We start from the raw sequence: 17,157 nt of genomic DNA, 5'->3' as shown, positions 1-17,157 counted from the left end.
ACTTACAGTGTACTTTTGCCAATACTGAGAAAACTCAGAAGTTCCTGGTTAAAGGATCTTGCTCTTTTTCTGGGTCATACCAATCACCAAATATGGGACCAGGAAGGAATTTTCCCCCCCAAGTCAGATTGACAAGGACTATGGGGGTCTTCACCTTCCTCTGTAGCATGGGGCTTGGTCCTCTTCCTGAGATCTTCTGAGCACATATTAACCAATTTTTTTCTGTCATGCAAGGGCAGCTCATTGGCAGTGCCCTGATGTTCCCAGCTTTTACCTGTGCACATTGTCAGGTGTCCTTAGTGTTTCTGATGTACCTCCACTGGGAAACCCCAAGCCCACTCCATCTGCTGACTCCCACTTGCATACAGCAAACCATGGGTGACTGGTGCCTCTTGACACCACTTGAGGTGAGGAGGGACGGTGACTGATCTCACTTACTGGGGGGGTGCTCATTGTGCTTTGTAGTTGTGTGTGAGAGTATGAAGTGGAGATTCTGAGGAATCCTTGCGTTAACAATTGCCTGTGAATGCAAGGGAATGTAATCAGTGGTCCAGAAACCTCTGCTAATACTATTTTCCTGTGGTTGGTGATTTTCCTTTAGCCAGAGCTGAATGTCTGGCATGGCCCAGATCCTTGAACCCCATTCCCTGCAGTACCTCATTTCATTTTGCCCAAGGCATACATGTCTCTTTGGAACTTTCATGCAGGTTTCGCATCCTCTGCCAAACAATCATTGCTCACAAACTCTTTGACTACGTTGTTCTGGCCTTCATCTTCCTCAACTGCATCACCATTGCTCTGGAGAGACCACAGATTGAGCACAGGAGCACGGTGAGCAAACCTGTTTCATTTTTTGTTGTACACAACATCTCAAGGGTTCTGGTAGAGAAGGTCCATGAAAGTTATTACCATGGGCACTGGCATTGCCTCTGACTAGCCCTCAGCAATGGACAGTCTCTCAGCACACACATCGCTGTGATGCATCCACATGGAACAAGAGGCTTGATGCCTCCTTTTGAAGGTCTCACAGTGGTGCAAATCTTCCTTCCTAGAAGTAGTTTCCTGTTTAGAAAGCAAAAGGGTCCCCCAGCCTCTCCTAGCTGGGAGATAGCTTTCCACTCAGAGCCAAAGACTCTGAAACTGAAAAAGGCAAGTAATCTTTGTGTAGGAGTGCCCCAGTGGGAATGGCATTTCATAGTTCAAGTGCGTTGCTTCTTGATCTTGAATGTGGATGGGGGTGACCTGGACATGGAGAGACTGAGGTTCATGAGTGAAATGACCTCTTGTGAGTCTCAGCCCAGTCCACATTCACAATCTGTACCACAGTTAGGCAGATTACAGTAGTCTGTCCTCAGGAGAGGTCCCAGCAAGGAGTCACAGAACAGGGCTACAGATCAGGACTAAGTGGCCTGGGCAGGACTCTGTGGAAGGTCACTGAGGCTTAGCAGCAGGTGCTGCTGCAGGTTATGACAGAAGAGCTTTCCCAGAGCTGTGTGGTAGCCCCAAGACTAGAGCAATGGGTGACACTGGAGGTCAGGACTGAAGTGCATGGGCTGAGATGTATAGGATGAAGGCTGTCTGGCACCTACTGCTGTTTTTACGGTCTCAGAGTCTTGTATGCATACAAAAGTAAGAGACTTAAGTTTCAAAACAAGGAATTTACTAGAATAGCAAAACAGTAGGAGTGTCTCTAGGTGTGCTTTAGGGAATTTCTCTGTTCTTTCTAGGAGAGGATCTTCCTCACTGTGTCCAACTACATTTTCACAGCAATCTTTGTAGCTGAGATGACACTAAAGGTAAGTCGCCTGAAGAGAGCAGCTCAGCCCTTCCCCTCATCTCATGGGCCCTGTGTGGTTCCTTTCTGTTCATCCTTCTTCCAGAATCTATCCATCCTTTCAGTCTTCCAAAAAGGTCAAGCCAGTCCTCTTGCATTCAGCCTTGGCAAGGACTGTTTATGTGCACCAGATCTAGAATAGCCCAGGTCAAATCTCCCATGGTCTGTAATGGAAGGAGTTATTCTAGGCTTAAATCAATAGGTCTACTGGTATCTGTGAGAAGCAGAATGAACTCTAGATATAACATTCAGACTTCATAATAACAGTTAACTGTGGCCAGCAGGTGGGAGTGGTGGTAGTAGTAGTAGTAATAATAATGATAATAACAGCATCAAGAAAAGTAGCAGCTCTCACTTGAAATGACTATTTATTCATAGGATTCAAATCGCTTCCCAGTAGGGAAATATCATTATCCCCATATTACAGATGGGATAGCTGAGTCCTCCAAAGATTAAGGTTAGTTTTCAAATTTGGGAGGCATAAATTTCAATACATTAAATCCACACTTAGGTATCTAAATAATAAACCTGATATTCAGAGGTACTAAGTACTCCCTAATACCTTTCACTTCAGTGGCATCTGCTGGTGTTCAGCACCTTGGCAAAGTAAACTGCTTATTTTGGTGTGGGAATACAAGTTTAAATACCTAATTTTACATGCCTGACATTTCCGGATTTTGGACTGAGAGATTTGCCTCACTCTGTGGGACAGCATGGAACAGAACCCCAGTATCCTGGCTTACCCTTTCTTACTGTGCAGCATCATCTCCCTTCCTGAGTCCTCTTACTCAGGGAAGAAGATTAGATGTTAGCTGAAAAGTGAGAAAACACCATTGAAGCTTTGGTGAATGCTTATTATTTTTTCTAGAGCATTGTCTTTCTTAGACCTGGGTTCCATACCACCAGTTTCTCCCTTTCTGCGCCACAAACTAAGTCTTTTTCACGAAAGGAACATGATAGAAAAGTGAAAAATGGGTCTTTACTCCTTCCTCACCTGTTGCTTTTGAGAGTTACTAAATAGCCTCCCCTGCATCATCATGGATGGGAATGGTTTAGTCTCCTCCCCCATGGTCTCCCTGTCTCCTCTCCTGTAGGTGGTCTCTCTAGGCCTCTATTTTGGGGATCAGGCCTATCTCCGCAGCAGCTGGAACATCCTGGATGGCTTCTTGGTCTTTGTATCCCTCATTGACATTGTGGTCTCAGTGGCCTCTGCTGGAGGAGCCAAAATTCTGGGGGTGCTCCGGGTCCTCCGACTGCTGCGTACCTTACGCCCCCTCAGGTGAGAGCCCCTTCAGCGCATACTTAGTCCTCTCTCTCATAGCATCCTTTGCTCTGTGCATCCAGTAATGGCTCCCACACAGTCCAAGTACAAGAGTAGACCTTACTGAGTGAGAGGATGTTGGCCATGCTGCTGAGAATCTGCAATTACATGCTTACTGTCAGAGGTATAGTGTGCAAATAATGCACCTGGGGCAGACCTCTCTCACCCTTCCCCCTGTGGCAGCTCACAGGAACAGCAGCAAGTAGCAGGCACAGGCAGGGTGTGTCGTAGAGTGCAAGGTGTACTGGGAATTGTAGTTCTCTAGAATGGCAGTGGAGTTTTCTGCTCTGGAGAGAATGGCCACCTGGTTTCTTTACTACTGAACGCCATGTCAAGAGGGCAATAAAATGGCTGATTTCAGTGGTAAAAGTGGGGTCAATTCTCCCCCTGAGTAGCTTCAAACTCCACTGCTACTCTACAAAACTATGATTCCCAGAATTTTTCATACTCTGTGACACACATTGCCCATGCTGCTGCAATGTGTAGCCAGGAAGGCAAGCAGAACAGAAAATGGGAGAGTGGGGTGTTCCCCCCATCCCCTCCTCCTGATGCTCCCACTCTTAAGCAGCTTCCAAAGCACAAGCCCCCCTCACTGACCCCACATATGCTACTGCTTTCTGCCCTCATGGGCTAAGCACTTGAACTGGGATGAAAGGAGCTTCATTTGACATCCTGCTAGAGAAAAGAGTATCAAGTGATGTCCTCTCCACAGGGAGGTTCCTCTGCACTGTGCAGTTCCTCCTCCAGTCTCCAATGCAGTATCCTCAGTAGATAATGAACTTAAGACTTCCAGTGAAGGACTTGAACCTGTGCCTTTCTGGCTCAGGGGTAAATGTATAGCACTATAGTCTGTTTCTGAAAGCACTGGGAAGAAAGAGCATCTCTTCTGTGTGTCACTGTCACTTCCTCACCTTCCTTCTGTTCCAGGGTAATCAGCCGTGCCCCAGGCCTGAAGTTGGTGGTGGAGACACTCATCTCCTCCCTCAAGCCTATTGGGAACATTGTCCTCATTTGCTGTGCCTTCTTCATCATCTTTGGCATCCTGGGTGTGCAGGTAATGTTGTTATTCTCTATCCATTGCACTTGGCACTCTGCAACCCACAGGGTGTCCCTATGTCTTAAGGAGGCCACAGCACAGTGCATACACCCAGGGAACTATGGGGAGGTATCTCAGGAGGGGAAAGTAGCATAGGAAGTCTTTGTTATCCCCATCCTACTCAGTCCTCCCTTGGGTGTGTCTAAACTTCAGCAGCAGAGAGCTTAGTCAAGAACAGCCTGCATCTTTCCTCTCCACAGGTGTGAAGTCCAGAAATGAGACAGTGAGGACACCCTGGGGTACCTCAAGTTGCCACACTTGAATATACAGGAAAATCAAGTCTTGGGCACAGTGCTTGAGGTACCCCTTAGGGGGGTGGTCCTTCTGTCTGGGGTTGACACACACAGCAGGAACAGTTGGGTGAGGCTTATTCCTTCAGTGGTGTGACTGAGCACTCTTGCTGCAGTGTGGATGTACCCTTTGCGTCTGTCTCTTCATAATAACCCTTAGGTCAGGGGTGTCAAACTCACCTGCTCCCCTGGGTTAAATTTGTATCACTGGGCTACTTGCAAGACAGATTTGAACCAGAAGGAACCTCCCAGGCTAGATCTGAATCTGCCAGTGGCTGCAAGGCAAGTTGTGACAGTAGAGCAAGCAGCAGCACAGGGGTTAACACAGCCATCACTTGCCCTCAAGTCCATGACCACATATGCCCCATGGGGCTCCATGCCCCAGATTTCCATGGCAGGCCCTGGCCCTGAATTTTTGGCCCTTCTAGGAGCTTTATGGGCCAGTGAAACAGCTCCACAGACTGTTTGGTACCCCTGCCTTAGGCCTTTGGCTGTGGTAAGTGGGATTCTTTGAATGGGAATGCTGCTGGATTTGAAGATGTGTGAAGACAGCAGTGGAGTTAGTGCTCAGCCCTTTCAGCTCTGGAGACTGGGATTCAGATCTCAGCACTAACATAGTTATGGAGCAGGCCCAGGAATGGAGTGACAGAGGCTCCTGCCAGTTACAACTGTGATATATTGGCAGAACTCTTTCTGTTGGGAGCAAGACAGAACCTGTCTGCTTTAAGCCTGACTTTACTCAGTTCTCCCTCCCCCTCACTCCTAGCGCTAAATCCACCCACAGCCCTCCCCCCCCCCTTTTTTTTAATCCTCTTTATTTTAGGCTTGTGTCGCAGAGGAGTACAGGAGTGGGTGTTACTTCCATCTCATGGAATGTGCTATACTTAGTCTGCACATAGTCTGTTGCAATGAGTCTGTTCAAATGCATAATCTAATACCTTCCATATGGAAAAGGAGCCTTGAACAGAAGAACCACATCAGTGTCACCTTACCTAAAAATATTTGAGAACCAGAGGGATAGGCTCTCTGGTTCTTTCTTCTTAGAAAAACTCTTTTTTTCCCTTCCTATACACTTGGGAGCCTCTAAAAGGCCTCATTGGTTCTGGGGCATTGTGCTGGATACACGGCTTTTTACACCTTTAGGCCATTGGTTCCAATTTAGCACCAGCAGCTCACCCCGTGGCTATCAGAGAGTGACAACTTTCAGTTACCTCTGACCTGGAACCAAACTGCAATTAGCAGCCTGGAAGTAAAGGCTGCGTGTCCTGCTCCCAGGCTCAGAAGCCTTCCACTGCTTCATGTCTGGCAATACTGGGAAAACCTGAAGGAAACTCACTGACCAAGTCACTTCCATCTTGTAGCTCTTCAAAGGGAAGTTCTACCACTGCCTAGGTGTTGACATCCGTAACATCACCAACAGGTCTGACTGTGTGGCTGCCAATTACAAATGGGTACACCACAAGTACAACTTCGACAACCTGGGGCAGGTAAGTGTGGGACTCTCCAAGACCCCTCCTCTTGGGTAAACTGTTGCTACATGCTGGCATCGTGTGTCTCTCTCTCTTCAAGGCCAATTCCAGTTTCTCATTGAAGCGGGTGGGCGGAATGTTCCAAAACGTACTCTTTCAACCTGAAGTAGAGGCTACTTAGAAATGGGCATTCATGTTATGTCAGGGTAACTTGTGGGTCTGTGTAAGGATGCATATTTATATGCCAAGAGAGGAGAAAAGGGGAGACAATGCATCAAGAAACTCATCTGAATTTAAGATAAAAGTGGGGGGGGGATTGCTTTACCTTATGCCCTCCTAGTAGAGCTGTTTCTTGAAGCTTCCTGAACTCTCTCAACATTTGAGTAACACCTTGTTTCTGATGATCGCTTGCTTTGGGATGTGTTCTGTGTTCACTTATGCAGGAATTCCTTCCCTGCACTTCTCTATGAGCTGCACCTGTGTCAACAATACCAGACTTCAGCCTGTAGGGGCATCTTACCTGCAAAGGGAGCTCCATTGATGTCAGTAGAGTTAAAGACTGGAGGAAAATCAGACCCTTAATATGCAATCCTTATGCCCCTGTTTACATCACATTGGGCTCATCTACATGTGCACTTTAATGCACATTAGCCTATTTTAATGTGTATTAAAGCATCACAGAAAAACTATGGGCTTTTTCTAATGCCCATTAAAATAGGCTAATGTACCTTTTTCTAGTACCTCACAATGGAGGTACTAAATTTAATGTGCATTAGCAAAAGCACATTAATGAACGTATAGATGCGCCCACTGTATTTGTATTCTGAATGTCTACGAACTCTTAGGCTCCACTGACAAGACATCTACAAGAGTGACAAAATTCTCCCTCCTTTCTCCTTGACATGCTGATTTCCCCCTAGCAGCCAGGAGTGGTTGGTGGGTGTGTTGTCATTGTGTTTGTAAGAGCTGTCCTGGCTCCTGTAGATTTCACTGGTTCTCTCTCATGAACATCCCAGCATTTATATACTTTCACAAAAAAGCAACAGGCATGTTATGTTGTGGTTTTCTGTTTTTCTAACTCACTCACCTGAGGCAATGTATTGCTTAGTTGGCTTTTCTCTGGGGAGGGGAAGCTTTTTGCTCCACTCCCATAAAAGAGCAGACTTTCCTGAAAGTCTTTATTTTTTTGCAGCTTAGTTCCCACATGCATAGCCTAATGTCTCCCTTCTCCATACATGCTCAAAAGAGCAGGTTGGCACCACAAGGAGGATGAGAATTTTAATTCTGTTTGAATGTAAGAACTTAAAACCTAAATTTTCCCCACCCCCTTCATCTACATGCACCCTACATTTGATCTATTTTTATGTGTTCCAGGCTCTGATGTCTCTCTTTGTTCTGGCCTCCAAAGATGGTTGGGTCAATATTATGTATAATGGACTAGATGCTGTGGCTGTTGACCAGCAGGTATAGAGACCTCATTCTAAGTATATTGTGTGACTCAGACCTCTTTCAGGTAGTAGCGTGAAAGCATAATATATTGGCTGCATTTTCCTATTTCATCTTCATCCAGTAGCATTTTACAGAGCTGTTCTGATCCCTCCTTCTTATTTGCTTAATTGCTGGTAGGTCATGCCCATGCTCTTTGTGCACAGGGATGTGTGTTTGTGGCTAATGTGCCAAGTATTTATTCCAGATCTTGCCTTTTAACCCTTTTACAGAGTTGTCAGACTGGGTGGTTTTTTTATCTGTGATGAGTTTTCAGCAGTGTCTCTCCTGACATGATGTACCCTCCTGACCTACAGCTGCCTACTTCAGTTTCCTTTAAGCAGAAATTCTCTGCTGTTTGTAACTAAGTCTCAGTGCTGCCCCAATGGCCAAACTGGCAATGACTTGAATAACGCAAAGTCAGACCTCTACCATACACTACAGCAGCACAGGACTGAGCCTTCAAGGTGATGTTACACTTACCCTCTACACTCTACAGTAGACAACTTGTTGAGGACTTAAAGTCCTCAGTGGTAAGACACCTAGTTAAATTCAAGGTCTCCTTTCTCTTTAAACCTAAATGGACATGTCTACATGAGACACTTACTGTGGAGTTGCCTAATTAGCCCCACAGTAAAATGTCAGCATCTGCACATGCAATGCTATTACACCAGAGTAAATTAATTAACTGGCATAGGATAGTACTACCAGATACAAGTACTGTCCTGTGGCAGAGTGTTTTACTTCACCACAGTGCACATGTAGATGATGACCGGGCTGGCAGGGGCACAAGGGTGCTACAGTGCAGGGGCTGTCTGTTGACTAGCCCCACACTTTAGCACCTTCGTGCCCTAGCCAGCCTCTATGCAGTATGTTGAGCTGGGGGGAGCAGACCTGGGCTGGCAGGCTGATTTCCACCCCCCCGCCAGCTTCCTGCTAGCTATGGCTCAACATGCTGCAGTCCCAGGCGCACGTGTAAACACTGCTCTGGGGAGCAGTAAACTCAGGCGCAAACTGTGCCAGAGTTTATTCAGGCACATTAATTGCATGTGTAGATGCACCCAATGATAGCTGCTTTCAGACATGACCTTCCCATAACCCCTTAGATGTGGAATTGATTTCCCTCTGCCCAGCACAGTTTTCCACCACTTGTCTTTTATACTTTATGATGTTTTAATTGCACACTTGTTCTTTTCCTGGGATTGCATTTGCATTTCCAAGGCAGCAGCTTGAGTGCTTAATATTATTTTAGTCTTGTGCTTGACTTCCAGTCACTCAGTCCACTTGTGGCTCCTCTCTTCATTTTCATAATTCTGCCCCTCTAAGATCCACCTAGCCAATTGCAGAGAGCTGTTCCCTTTCCTCATTTTCGTAACCGTAGCCCCTGACTCCCAACAAGCTAATCACAAACCTCCTCTCTCTCTTTCACAATCTTAACCCTGTCTCCCAAAAAGCCAGTTGTAATCATAACCTCCCATATTTTCATAACTGTGCCCCCTGACGTCTAGCCAGCCAATCACAACCTCTGGTTTATCTCCCTCATGATCTTAGTTCCATTACTGACTCCCAGCAAGTCCCAGTGTGCTACCTTCCTCGTTTTCGGAATCCCACCTCAAATTTCTAGGCAAACAATAATGACCTTTTCTTCCTTCTTCTCCAGCCAGTGACCAACAATAACCCCTGGATGCTCCTCTACTTCATCTCTTTCCTCCTCATTGTCAGCTTCTTTGTCCTCAACATGTTTGTGGGGGTAGTGGTGGAGAACTTCCACAAATGCCGGCAGCACCAGGAAGCCGAGGAAGCACGCCGGCGGGAAGAGAAGCGGCTGAGGCGCCTGGAGAAGAAGCGCAGGAGTAAGGCACAGCCTAAGTGTTTGGTTGGTTCGTAGGCCGAGGTTTTTTGAGAAAAACCTTCTCCTCTTCTTTTTTTCTTACCAACTGGTTTCTGTATATTGGCATATAGACCCCAGCCCTCAGCATTGCTCTCAACTCAGTGGGACACCCCTGCTGTGGTGCTATGGCACCCTCCCAGCCAGCTACTCTCTAGAACCAGAATATGAGCAGCCTGTGACAGAGGAAGGGGGGCAAGGGGCCTGCAATCCATCTGGGGACACACTGGGATGGGTGGCTGTTTTTTTCACACTTTGCTTCTGAAATAGTAATGCTCAAAGAAGTGTTTTTGCTTCTCTGTGTGTTCTTTAGCAGGGACCTGACCTCCCCAAACATGCACATACATGCACACGCATGCACACACCTTCATACCTCTGTGATTCAGAGTCACCCTTCAGGGAACTCTGCAGCACCAGTGAATGTAGAGGACTCCTACATTACTCCACTTCCCATTTAAATCAAAGGGGCATAAAAAAGAAGAAGACACTGGCATCTCTGCTGTGATCCTGGTCCTTTTCTGTCTGCACAGTGGTTTCACTCATCAGTTCCAAGATTCCCCTGGAACTGGATGAGTCCCCTTCCCAGTGAGGTTCCCCCATGCTTCTGTTCTCTGTGATCCGGTGAGAGACGCATCACAAGTGCATGGTTGTTCCTGGAATCACTTCTATTTACCCCTGCCCCAGAGATCCTGTCTGATCACTCTCCTCCTTTCCCAGCCCACAGGCATGCATTTTCCTTCCTCTGATTCAGTCTTTTCTCTCCCTTGTGCCACCCCCTGGGCCTTTCCTGGAGCCATCTGCTCCCTTTTATCATTTATGATCTTAATTTGCTGAGGCATGAAATGCTGATGTAGTGCCGTTCCCACAAACACAAGATTAACAAATTCTTTCTGTCACTCCCACCCCTTCTTCTTTTCTTCTCCTTCCTTTTACACCCTCTTTTCCTCTCTTTTTCTATGTTCTTTCTTTGCATTCTTTTATTTTATTCTTCTCCTTCTTTCTATCTCCCCTATCTCATTCGTTTTTCTGTTTCTACTGTTCCCTCTCTCTCTTTCTCTTTGTATCATCTATTCTTCTCCCCACTTTCTTTCCCGCTCCCCTTTCTTATTTTTCTCTCTTTTCTGTGTCTTCCTCTCTCTCTCTCTTTTTAACTTCTCCCTTTAAAGAAGCTCAGCGTTTGCCATACTACGCCTCCTACTGCCCTGTCCGCCTCCTCATCCATTCAGTCTGCACCAGCCACTACTTGGACATCTTCATCACCTTCATCATCTGCCTGAACGTCGTCACCATGTCCCTGGAGCACTACAACCAGCCTGTGGTGAGTGAGTTCAAGAGATTATAAATCCTATCCCCACATCCCCATTTTTTTCTATCCTCCTTTAACCAAAAGAGAAAAACTTGACATTTTCTCTCTTAAGCAGCAAGTCACATAAGGGGTCAAAAAAGCGTAAAATTGAGCAACCATTAGAGAGTGAGTTAGAAAGTGAGTTCCCCATCATGCTTTGCAGAGGGGAACAAATTACAACCCCAAGGAATCCTCTATATTCACTCATCTTCTTTAACCTCCCCCCTCCTCAAACCTTTCCTTTGTATCTTCCCCTCCTTACCCTGTCAACATCACCTGCCTGAAGCAATGGACAAATAATGATCAAGTAATTTTGCTACTGCTGCATCTGTTACAGTTCACCATAACACACAGGAGTCGTAGATAGGGAAGTTTTTACTTTCTCTGCTATCGGAGTGACCCAGTCTGAGCCTGGGTCTTATTCTCTTTGTGTTTTCCCCTGGGCCTCAACAGAGAGAGCCTTGAAGGATAGTAGGAAGCCTAAAGTTTTTCAAGTTTTGCTCTCCTAGGAGATGGATCAAAATCCAGTTTTGTTGCTCCAGTTCTCTTGCCACTGCTGAATGGGATGATCTGGGAGTGCATCGGGGGCTGGCACACTTCGTGCTTGGGTAGGGGAAGAGAATTCTGCGCTCAGCCACATTTCTTCCATGAGAGAAGCACTGTAGACAAAAGCTGACAAGTTTCCCTCATCTGGAGGGAGTGTGATCATAACAAAGGGCATTAAGGCCTGTGAGAGCTTAATATCTGAAATGGGAGTGATTATGAATCCTCAGCACTTCTGAAGTTAACAGAGGCTCCTGGGGCAAGACATATAAACCGCCTGCCTAGAAAAGGGGCTTGCTCTCTCTTTGTGAAGGTGCCCACTCATTGCTACATATGTTTCATAACATTTCAGGCCTGGGGAACCACCCTTCCTTTCCAGAAGACCTCTTGTAGATTCCTGAATGGTTCAATGCAACATCTCTGATCTTTTATCCAGTGCTGGTTATATTAGAGGTAGCCCAGGCTGTAACAGGGGACAGAACCTATACATCAGTATTTAAATGCACTGCCAAGTTTTGCCTCTAGACCAGCTTAGTTTCTTTCTAATTTTGATACCTTTTATTCCTGTTTTTGAACCACCTTCCTGTATCTTCACAATGTCCCTTATTTCACCCTGCAGAAATTAGCCAACTTTATCCCTTCTCTCTCACATGTCAAACCTTAGTCTTTGGTAAGTCACTTATCTTCCCTTTGCCCAAGTCTCCTCATCTGTAAAACAAGGATGGTCGTACAGGCATATTGGAAAGCTTTACTATTAACTACTGGTTCCCTAATTATACTACCTAAGCCACTGGTTCTCAACTTTTTTGCCTTTTAGCCTAGACTTAAGGCACCTCTCTGTCAGTTTTTAGAATGTAGCGGTACCCTGTTTAAAAAACTAACATACCTTAGTACCAGTATTATGATGTAAACAGTATCATTATACTATTAAATAATGGATTATTAATTAATTGCATTGATATATTATGACATAATATAAAATATAAGTACAATATACACCCCTTTGTGCTGCCATTGGGAGCTCTTCCCTAGCTTTGCCTGGTCTTGCACACATTTGTTCCCAGTGAAGCACCTGAACTCCCTACACATGGGTCCAGGTCATTGCTGAGGACTGGGAATCAGCAGGCCATTTTTGGCCATTAGGTATCCTAGGGTGATCCCCCCTGAATTCCAGCTCTGGGACCAAAACGAACAGAGCCCAAGCACACCTGGCTAGCAGGGATGTGATGCTGGGCACACATGGCACAAAAGGGATGCTGAAGGGGTTGGAGGGCAGCGGGATGAGCAACAGGACACATAAGGCCCAGGAGGTGGGATTGGGAAAGGAGACCCTCTCCCTACCCCCACTCTGTACCTAACTGGGAAAGGGAAACTTCTTTGGGCTGCTTCTCCAGGGACTTACATGCCAGGGAGGAGCCATCTGCCCCAGCAGCCCATCCCTCCAGTTCTGGGAGCCTGTGAGGAGCTGGGGAAAATAATAGGCTGAAAAGTGAGGCTCTCACTGCATGTCCCCCCACCTGCAGCAGAGCATGCTGCAACATGCAGGGAGTGCAGGGTCTGCTGAGGTGCAGGAAGGGGCAGCCACAGGTGAGTGTGGCATGCTTACCTCCTTGCACAGGGGCCAGGTACTCTTAAAAGGATCAGGGTACTGCAGCATTCCTATTGAAAAATCACTGCGCTAACCACTTTATGGTCCTGTGACAAAAAGGTGCCATAAAAGTGCTACATCCCGTTAACATAAACCCTCTGATGATCATCACAGTGGCTGCAATGATGGCAATTAAGCAAAAACAAGCCCAATCCCACCCATGGCGTTCCTCTCCCCAAAGGTGATGGTCATCCAGCCATAGGTTCTCTCCTCAGAGCATCTTCTCTGACTCTCTCCCTTGCAGTAGATTACTCGGAGCTACTTATAGGGCAGCATCTCACAAATCTCATGCTGTGGGTGCCAGTGGGCGTGGGTGACAATGCATTGTTAACCCTCTGCACTGTACCTTCCTTCCCAAAGTTGGTCTGTTGTACTGAATAGTTTGAGGGGTGAACAGCAGAGTATGCAGAGGGCTCCATGGGATGGGACTGCAGTTTGATGGCCACCTGTGGTAAATGGGACCAAACTGTCAAAGCAGATGCAGGATGGGATACAGCAGCCCCTCTCCCATCTCCATCCCTTGTTAATTCCTAATCAGTCAAAACAGATAAATGGGTCCAGGCTGGAAGTCAATGATGTCCCGAGCAGGCATGCAGCTAATGCCTCTCACTCTCCTCCTCTTTACCCCTTTCTGTCCATCCACAGTCTCTAGAGACAGCTTTGAAGTATTGCAACTACATGTTCACAACCGTCTTTGTGCTGGAGGCAGTTCTGAAGCTGGTGGCATTTGGGCTGCGGCGATTCTTCAAAGACAGGTGAGCAGCAGGACATATATGTCATGCTATGAGGATGGTCAGTTTTGGGGAGGGATCTGTAATGGAATCCTGTAGCACAGTGCCCCATCGTTGTCACCTGAGTCTGAGTAGCAAAGGTCTACTCAAAACAAAGGGTCAAAGTTCTGCCCAACCCAGGCAGCCCATCAGACTAGCTTGGTTAAAGCCACTCCAGTTTCTGTAGCCTACAATACACAAGGCATTGATGTAGTTAGAGACAGCATCCAGTTGCCTTGGACAGTGGACTCCCCAGCTTGAGTGACCAGGCATGTCTTCATGCCTCTGGAACTGTAGCAAGCTGCCTAGACTGCCCTGCTGTATGCCCAAAGGAGTTTGCAGACACCTCCATCAACATAACAGAGAGATATCCAGTGAACACTAAGAGCTGTACAGTGGCTGTCTCATGCTGGAGTCCACTGATTTTACTGGTGCAGAAAGCACAATAGGGAAGAGTTAGACATCAACTGCATTAGGTTCCATCTATCACTCAGACTTACTGAGAGACTGTCAAGTCTCTGTCATTGGAAGTTTGTAAAGGAAGGTCAAATAAACATTTGTTCAGGCTGGTTTAGGGACTAAACTAGATCAGTTAGGGCCAACCTTTCTGGCAGGTGTGCCACAAATTAAGCCCTGTGCCCTCTCTGAGTGTCACTACAAACCCATTCCCCTGTCTGATCTGCTGCTCTGCTTTCTGCTCCCTGGCCCTTCTGCTGCTGCACTGTCTTCCCCCTCCCTGATCTACATGCCCCACACAGAAACTGTCCATGCCACTTGTGCCACAGGTTGGCCACCTCTGGAGCAGATGATCTCTTGACATCCTTTTCTTGCCTGTTTTTCCATGTTTCTATGAGTTGAGGGATTTTTTGTGAGAGGGAAACTGCTCTTTCCCTTTCAAAGAAGCAGACAATCTCCATTTTACCTTCTCTTTTTTCTTTAAGGTGGAACCAGCTGGATCTGGCTATTGTGTTGCTTTCTGTCATGGGCATCACACTGGAGGAGATTGAGATCAATGCAGCTCTCCCCATCAACCCCACTATCATCCGCATCATGAGGGTTCTGCGCATCGCCCGGGGTGAGAGAGAGACTGGCTGGAGGCAGAGGTTATAGACAACCCCAGCCAGTTGTGGGACAGAGTGTACTGGGTGCAGGTTGTGGGTCCAGCTCACCATATGGCTTCTCAGGCCTGTAATCCTGAAGGGCCACAGTAGCTTTGACTATCTCCCAGCTGCCCTTAACCTGATGTTTACATGCAATGGTGGGTTTCACTGAGTGAGAGGGACCAAAATAATTGACAGATTTTGGTGAGAAGCAAATTCTTGCTGCTTTTTTGTTAGTGGGGCAAAAGTTACTGATGTTTTCACAGAGGGGGCCAAGGCCCGACTTGGTTTGCCCTGGAATGGTCAATATTTCCCTGAGATGCATTAGTAAATAGTCGAAAGACAAAGGAATGATGGGGGTGTTTGTGGTTATAGAATTGGAAAAGGAAAGGTGACATGGATTGTGAGGAAGAGGAGGAGGAGCACTAGGGGCAGGGTATGTATGAGTGGAATGGAAGGATCCAAGCTGTGCAGAGGGTGGGAGAGAAGGCGAAGTTGGTATGAAGAGGGATGGGTTAGAGTGGAGGTGTCATGGGAGGAAGGAAGTCCAAAGAGTGGCAGCTGGAGAAGTGGTGAGAGGTTGGTTGGTGGATCAGTTTGTAGAGGAGACAGACAGAACAACTGAACGGTGTGCTACTGCGAGTGGCTTTGGCATTAAAAGTAAATTTCTCTCCCTTATGATCCAGCACTGAGTGCCATTCTTTTTTTTGTTTTTTGGGCCAGTTCTGAAGCTTCTGAAGATGGCCACAGGGATGCGAGCATTGCTGGACACAGTTGTGCAAGCTCTGCCCCAGGTAAAGAAACCAGCTTCTCCAAAGATCTCCCTTTCAGAACCAGTCTCCCTATCCATGTCCTTGGGACACTTAGAATCAGAGACTGCCTACTGAGTGCTCCAGGTTAGTGCCAAGGTCTGCCATAGGGTCATGCCAGAAGGTTGTCATGCCAGCCACATGGGGCTATTCCTTTCTTTCTGGCTCATCAGCCCACAATTCTATAACACTGTGTTGTTTTTGGATTAAGTGGGGCTTCATTTCTGAGTGAGGCCTGCTTACCTGTTTGATTTCTAGGCACCACTTCCCACTTGCTGCTATTCACCAGTCTCTTTCCATACACTCATACAGTACGAAAATGGAGAGTGGGTGGTGGCCATCTTGGAAGGGAGAAAGCCTTTCAGGGACTCTCTCTTTTTGGCCTCCTCATTCTTTCTCACAAGTGCTTCCTTTCCACTGTTCTCTTTCATTCATACTATATTTGTCTCACTCTCATAACTCCTATTCTTGCTTATTGCTACACCGTCCTTTAAAACTCCCATTCTTACTTAGTGCTGTGCAGTTCTTTTGTCCTTTCTTTTTTGATTTCTTCCTTTTTATTTGCACTGTTCTACCAATTGTTCCCTGTGTGATTTTGAGCCCCATGTCTCATGAGAAGCAGTGATACTGTCTGTTGTGGTTCACACAGCATGCCACTAAACGTCTCTTAAAGACAGTGAGATGGAAGGATTTCATGAGCTGTGAGAGGCAGCTGTTTTAGAATGAGATATTGACACGCTGTCTTACACAGACCACGAGCTCGCCAAGGGAAGCCCTCCTGAGGGATGAGCAGCCAGAGAGATAGTTCTCCTTTCCCTTGAATCCTTGAGAGAGTTGTTAAGAAAGGAATAATGGCAGCAAGTAGCTCTATTGATCATAGATCTGATCGTTCCTTCAGCACGTCTATAGCAGACAGCTATCCTACACAATCTCAAAATGTACAGGCATTTGTCAGTTGATTTATCAGATAATGTGTCAGTGTTCATGAATGAGAGCTGAAAATCAATCTGGGAACAGCACAAGTATTTATGCCAGAAATTTACTTCTGATATTGGTGTCACTAAATCCACGTCTTGAATTAAGTGGAATTACATGTCACAAGAAAAAACAGTTTCTGATCTTTGCCAAATTCTGATCTTCATCTGATCTCCATCTGTTTATTATTAGTGTGATTTATCTGTTATAGGAGCAGCTAAGGGCTCCAACTGAGACCAGCTCCCTGTTGTGCTAGATGCTTTAAGATGCACCAAGACAGCTTCTGCCTCAAAGAGTTTATGGGCTAAATAGACAAGGAAAGTGTTATCATCTTCATTTAGCCGATGGAGAATTGGGGCACATGGAGAGTAAGCAAGTTGCTCAGGATCACATAAGAAGCAGGTAACGGAGGTGGGAACTGAAGACAGACCTCCAAATCCATCTCCAGTGCGTTGACTACCAGTTCACTATTCCTCCTTTCTTGAGAAAGCCTGGCTATACCTCCAAATCCATCTCCAGTGTGTTGACCACCAGTTCACTATTCCTCCTTTCTTGAGAAAGCCTGGCTATTCTCAGGGTTGTTG

At 46.5% G+C, this 17,157-nt stretch overlaps 1 protein-coding gene across 1 annotated transcript in view; it reads left to right on the top strand.

The window, feature by feature from the left end:
* Positions 1 to 17,157, top strand: part of CACNA1I (calcium voltage-gated channel subunit alpha1 I) — a 254,593-nt gene that overhangs the window by 223,526 nt on the left and 13,910 nt on the right. The window contains exons 18-28 of the mRNA XM_090042988.1: positions 708 to 831; positions 1,728 to 1,796; positions 2,929 to 3,113; positions 4,083 to 4,209; positions 5,903 to 6,028; positions 7,385 to 7,474; positions 9,156 to 9,348; positions 10,550 to 10,701; positions 13,565 to 13,674; positions 14,631 to 14,764; positions 15,513 to 15,583. Coding sequence (XP_089899114.1) covers positions 708 to 831; positions 1,728 to 1,796; positions 2,929 to 3,113; positions 4,083 to 4,209; positions 5,903 to 6,028; positions 7,385 to 7,474; positions 9,156 to 9,348; positions 10,550 to 10,701; positions 13,565 to 13,674; positions 14,631 to 14,764; positions 15,513 to 15,583 — 1,381 coding nt within the window. The remainder of the gene's footprint in view (positions 1 to 707; positions 832 to 1,727; positions 1,797 to 2,928; positions 3,114 to 4,082; positions 4,210 to 5,902; positions 6,029 to 7,384; positions 7,475 to 9,155; positions 9,349 to 10,549; positions 10,702 to 13,564; positions 13,675 to 14,630; positions 14,765 to 15,512; positions 15,584 to 17,157) is intronic.

This window comes from Crocodylus siamensis, chromosome 4, assembly GCF_052110815.1.
Source record: "Crocodylus siamensis isolate JL-2025a chromosome 4, ASM5211081v1, whole genome shotgun sequence".
In the NCBI taxonomy this organism is placed as follows: Eukaryota; Metazoa; Chordata; order Crocodylia; family Crocodylidae; genus Crocodylus; species Crocodylus siamensis.
Note: the sequence above shows the minus strand (reverse complement) of the source record. Positions and strands in the feature narration are given on the sequence as shown.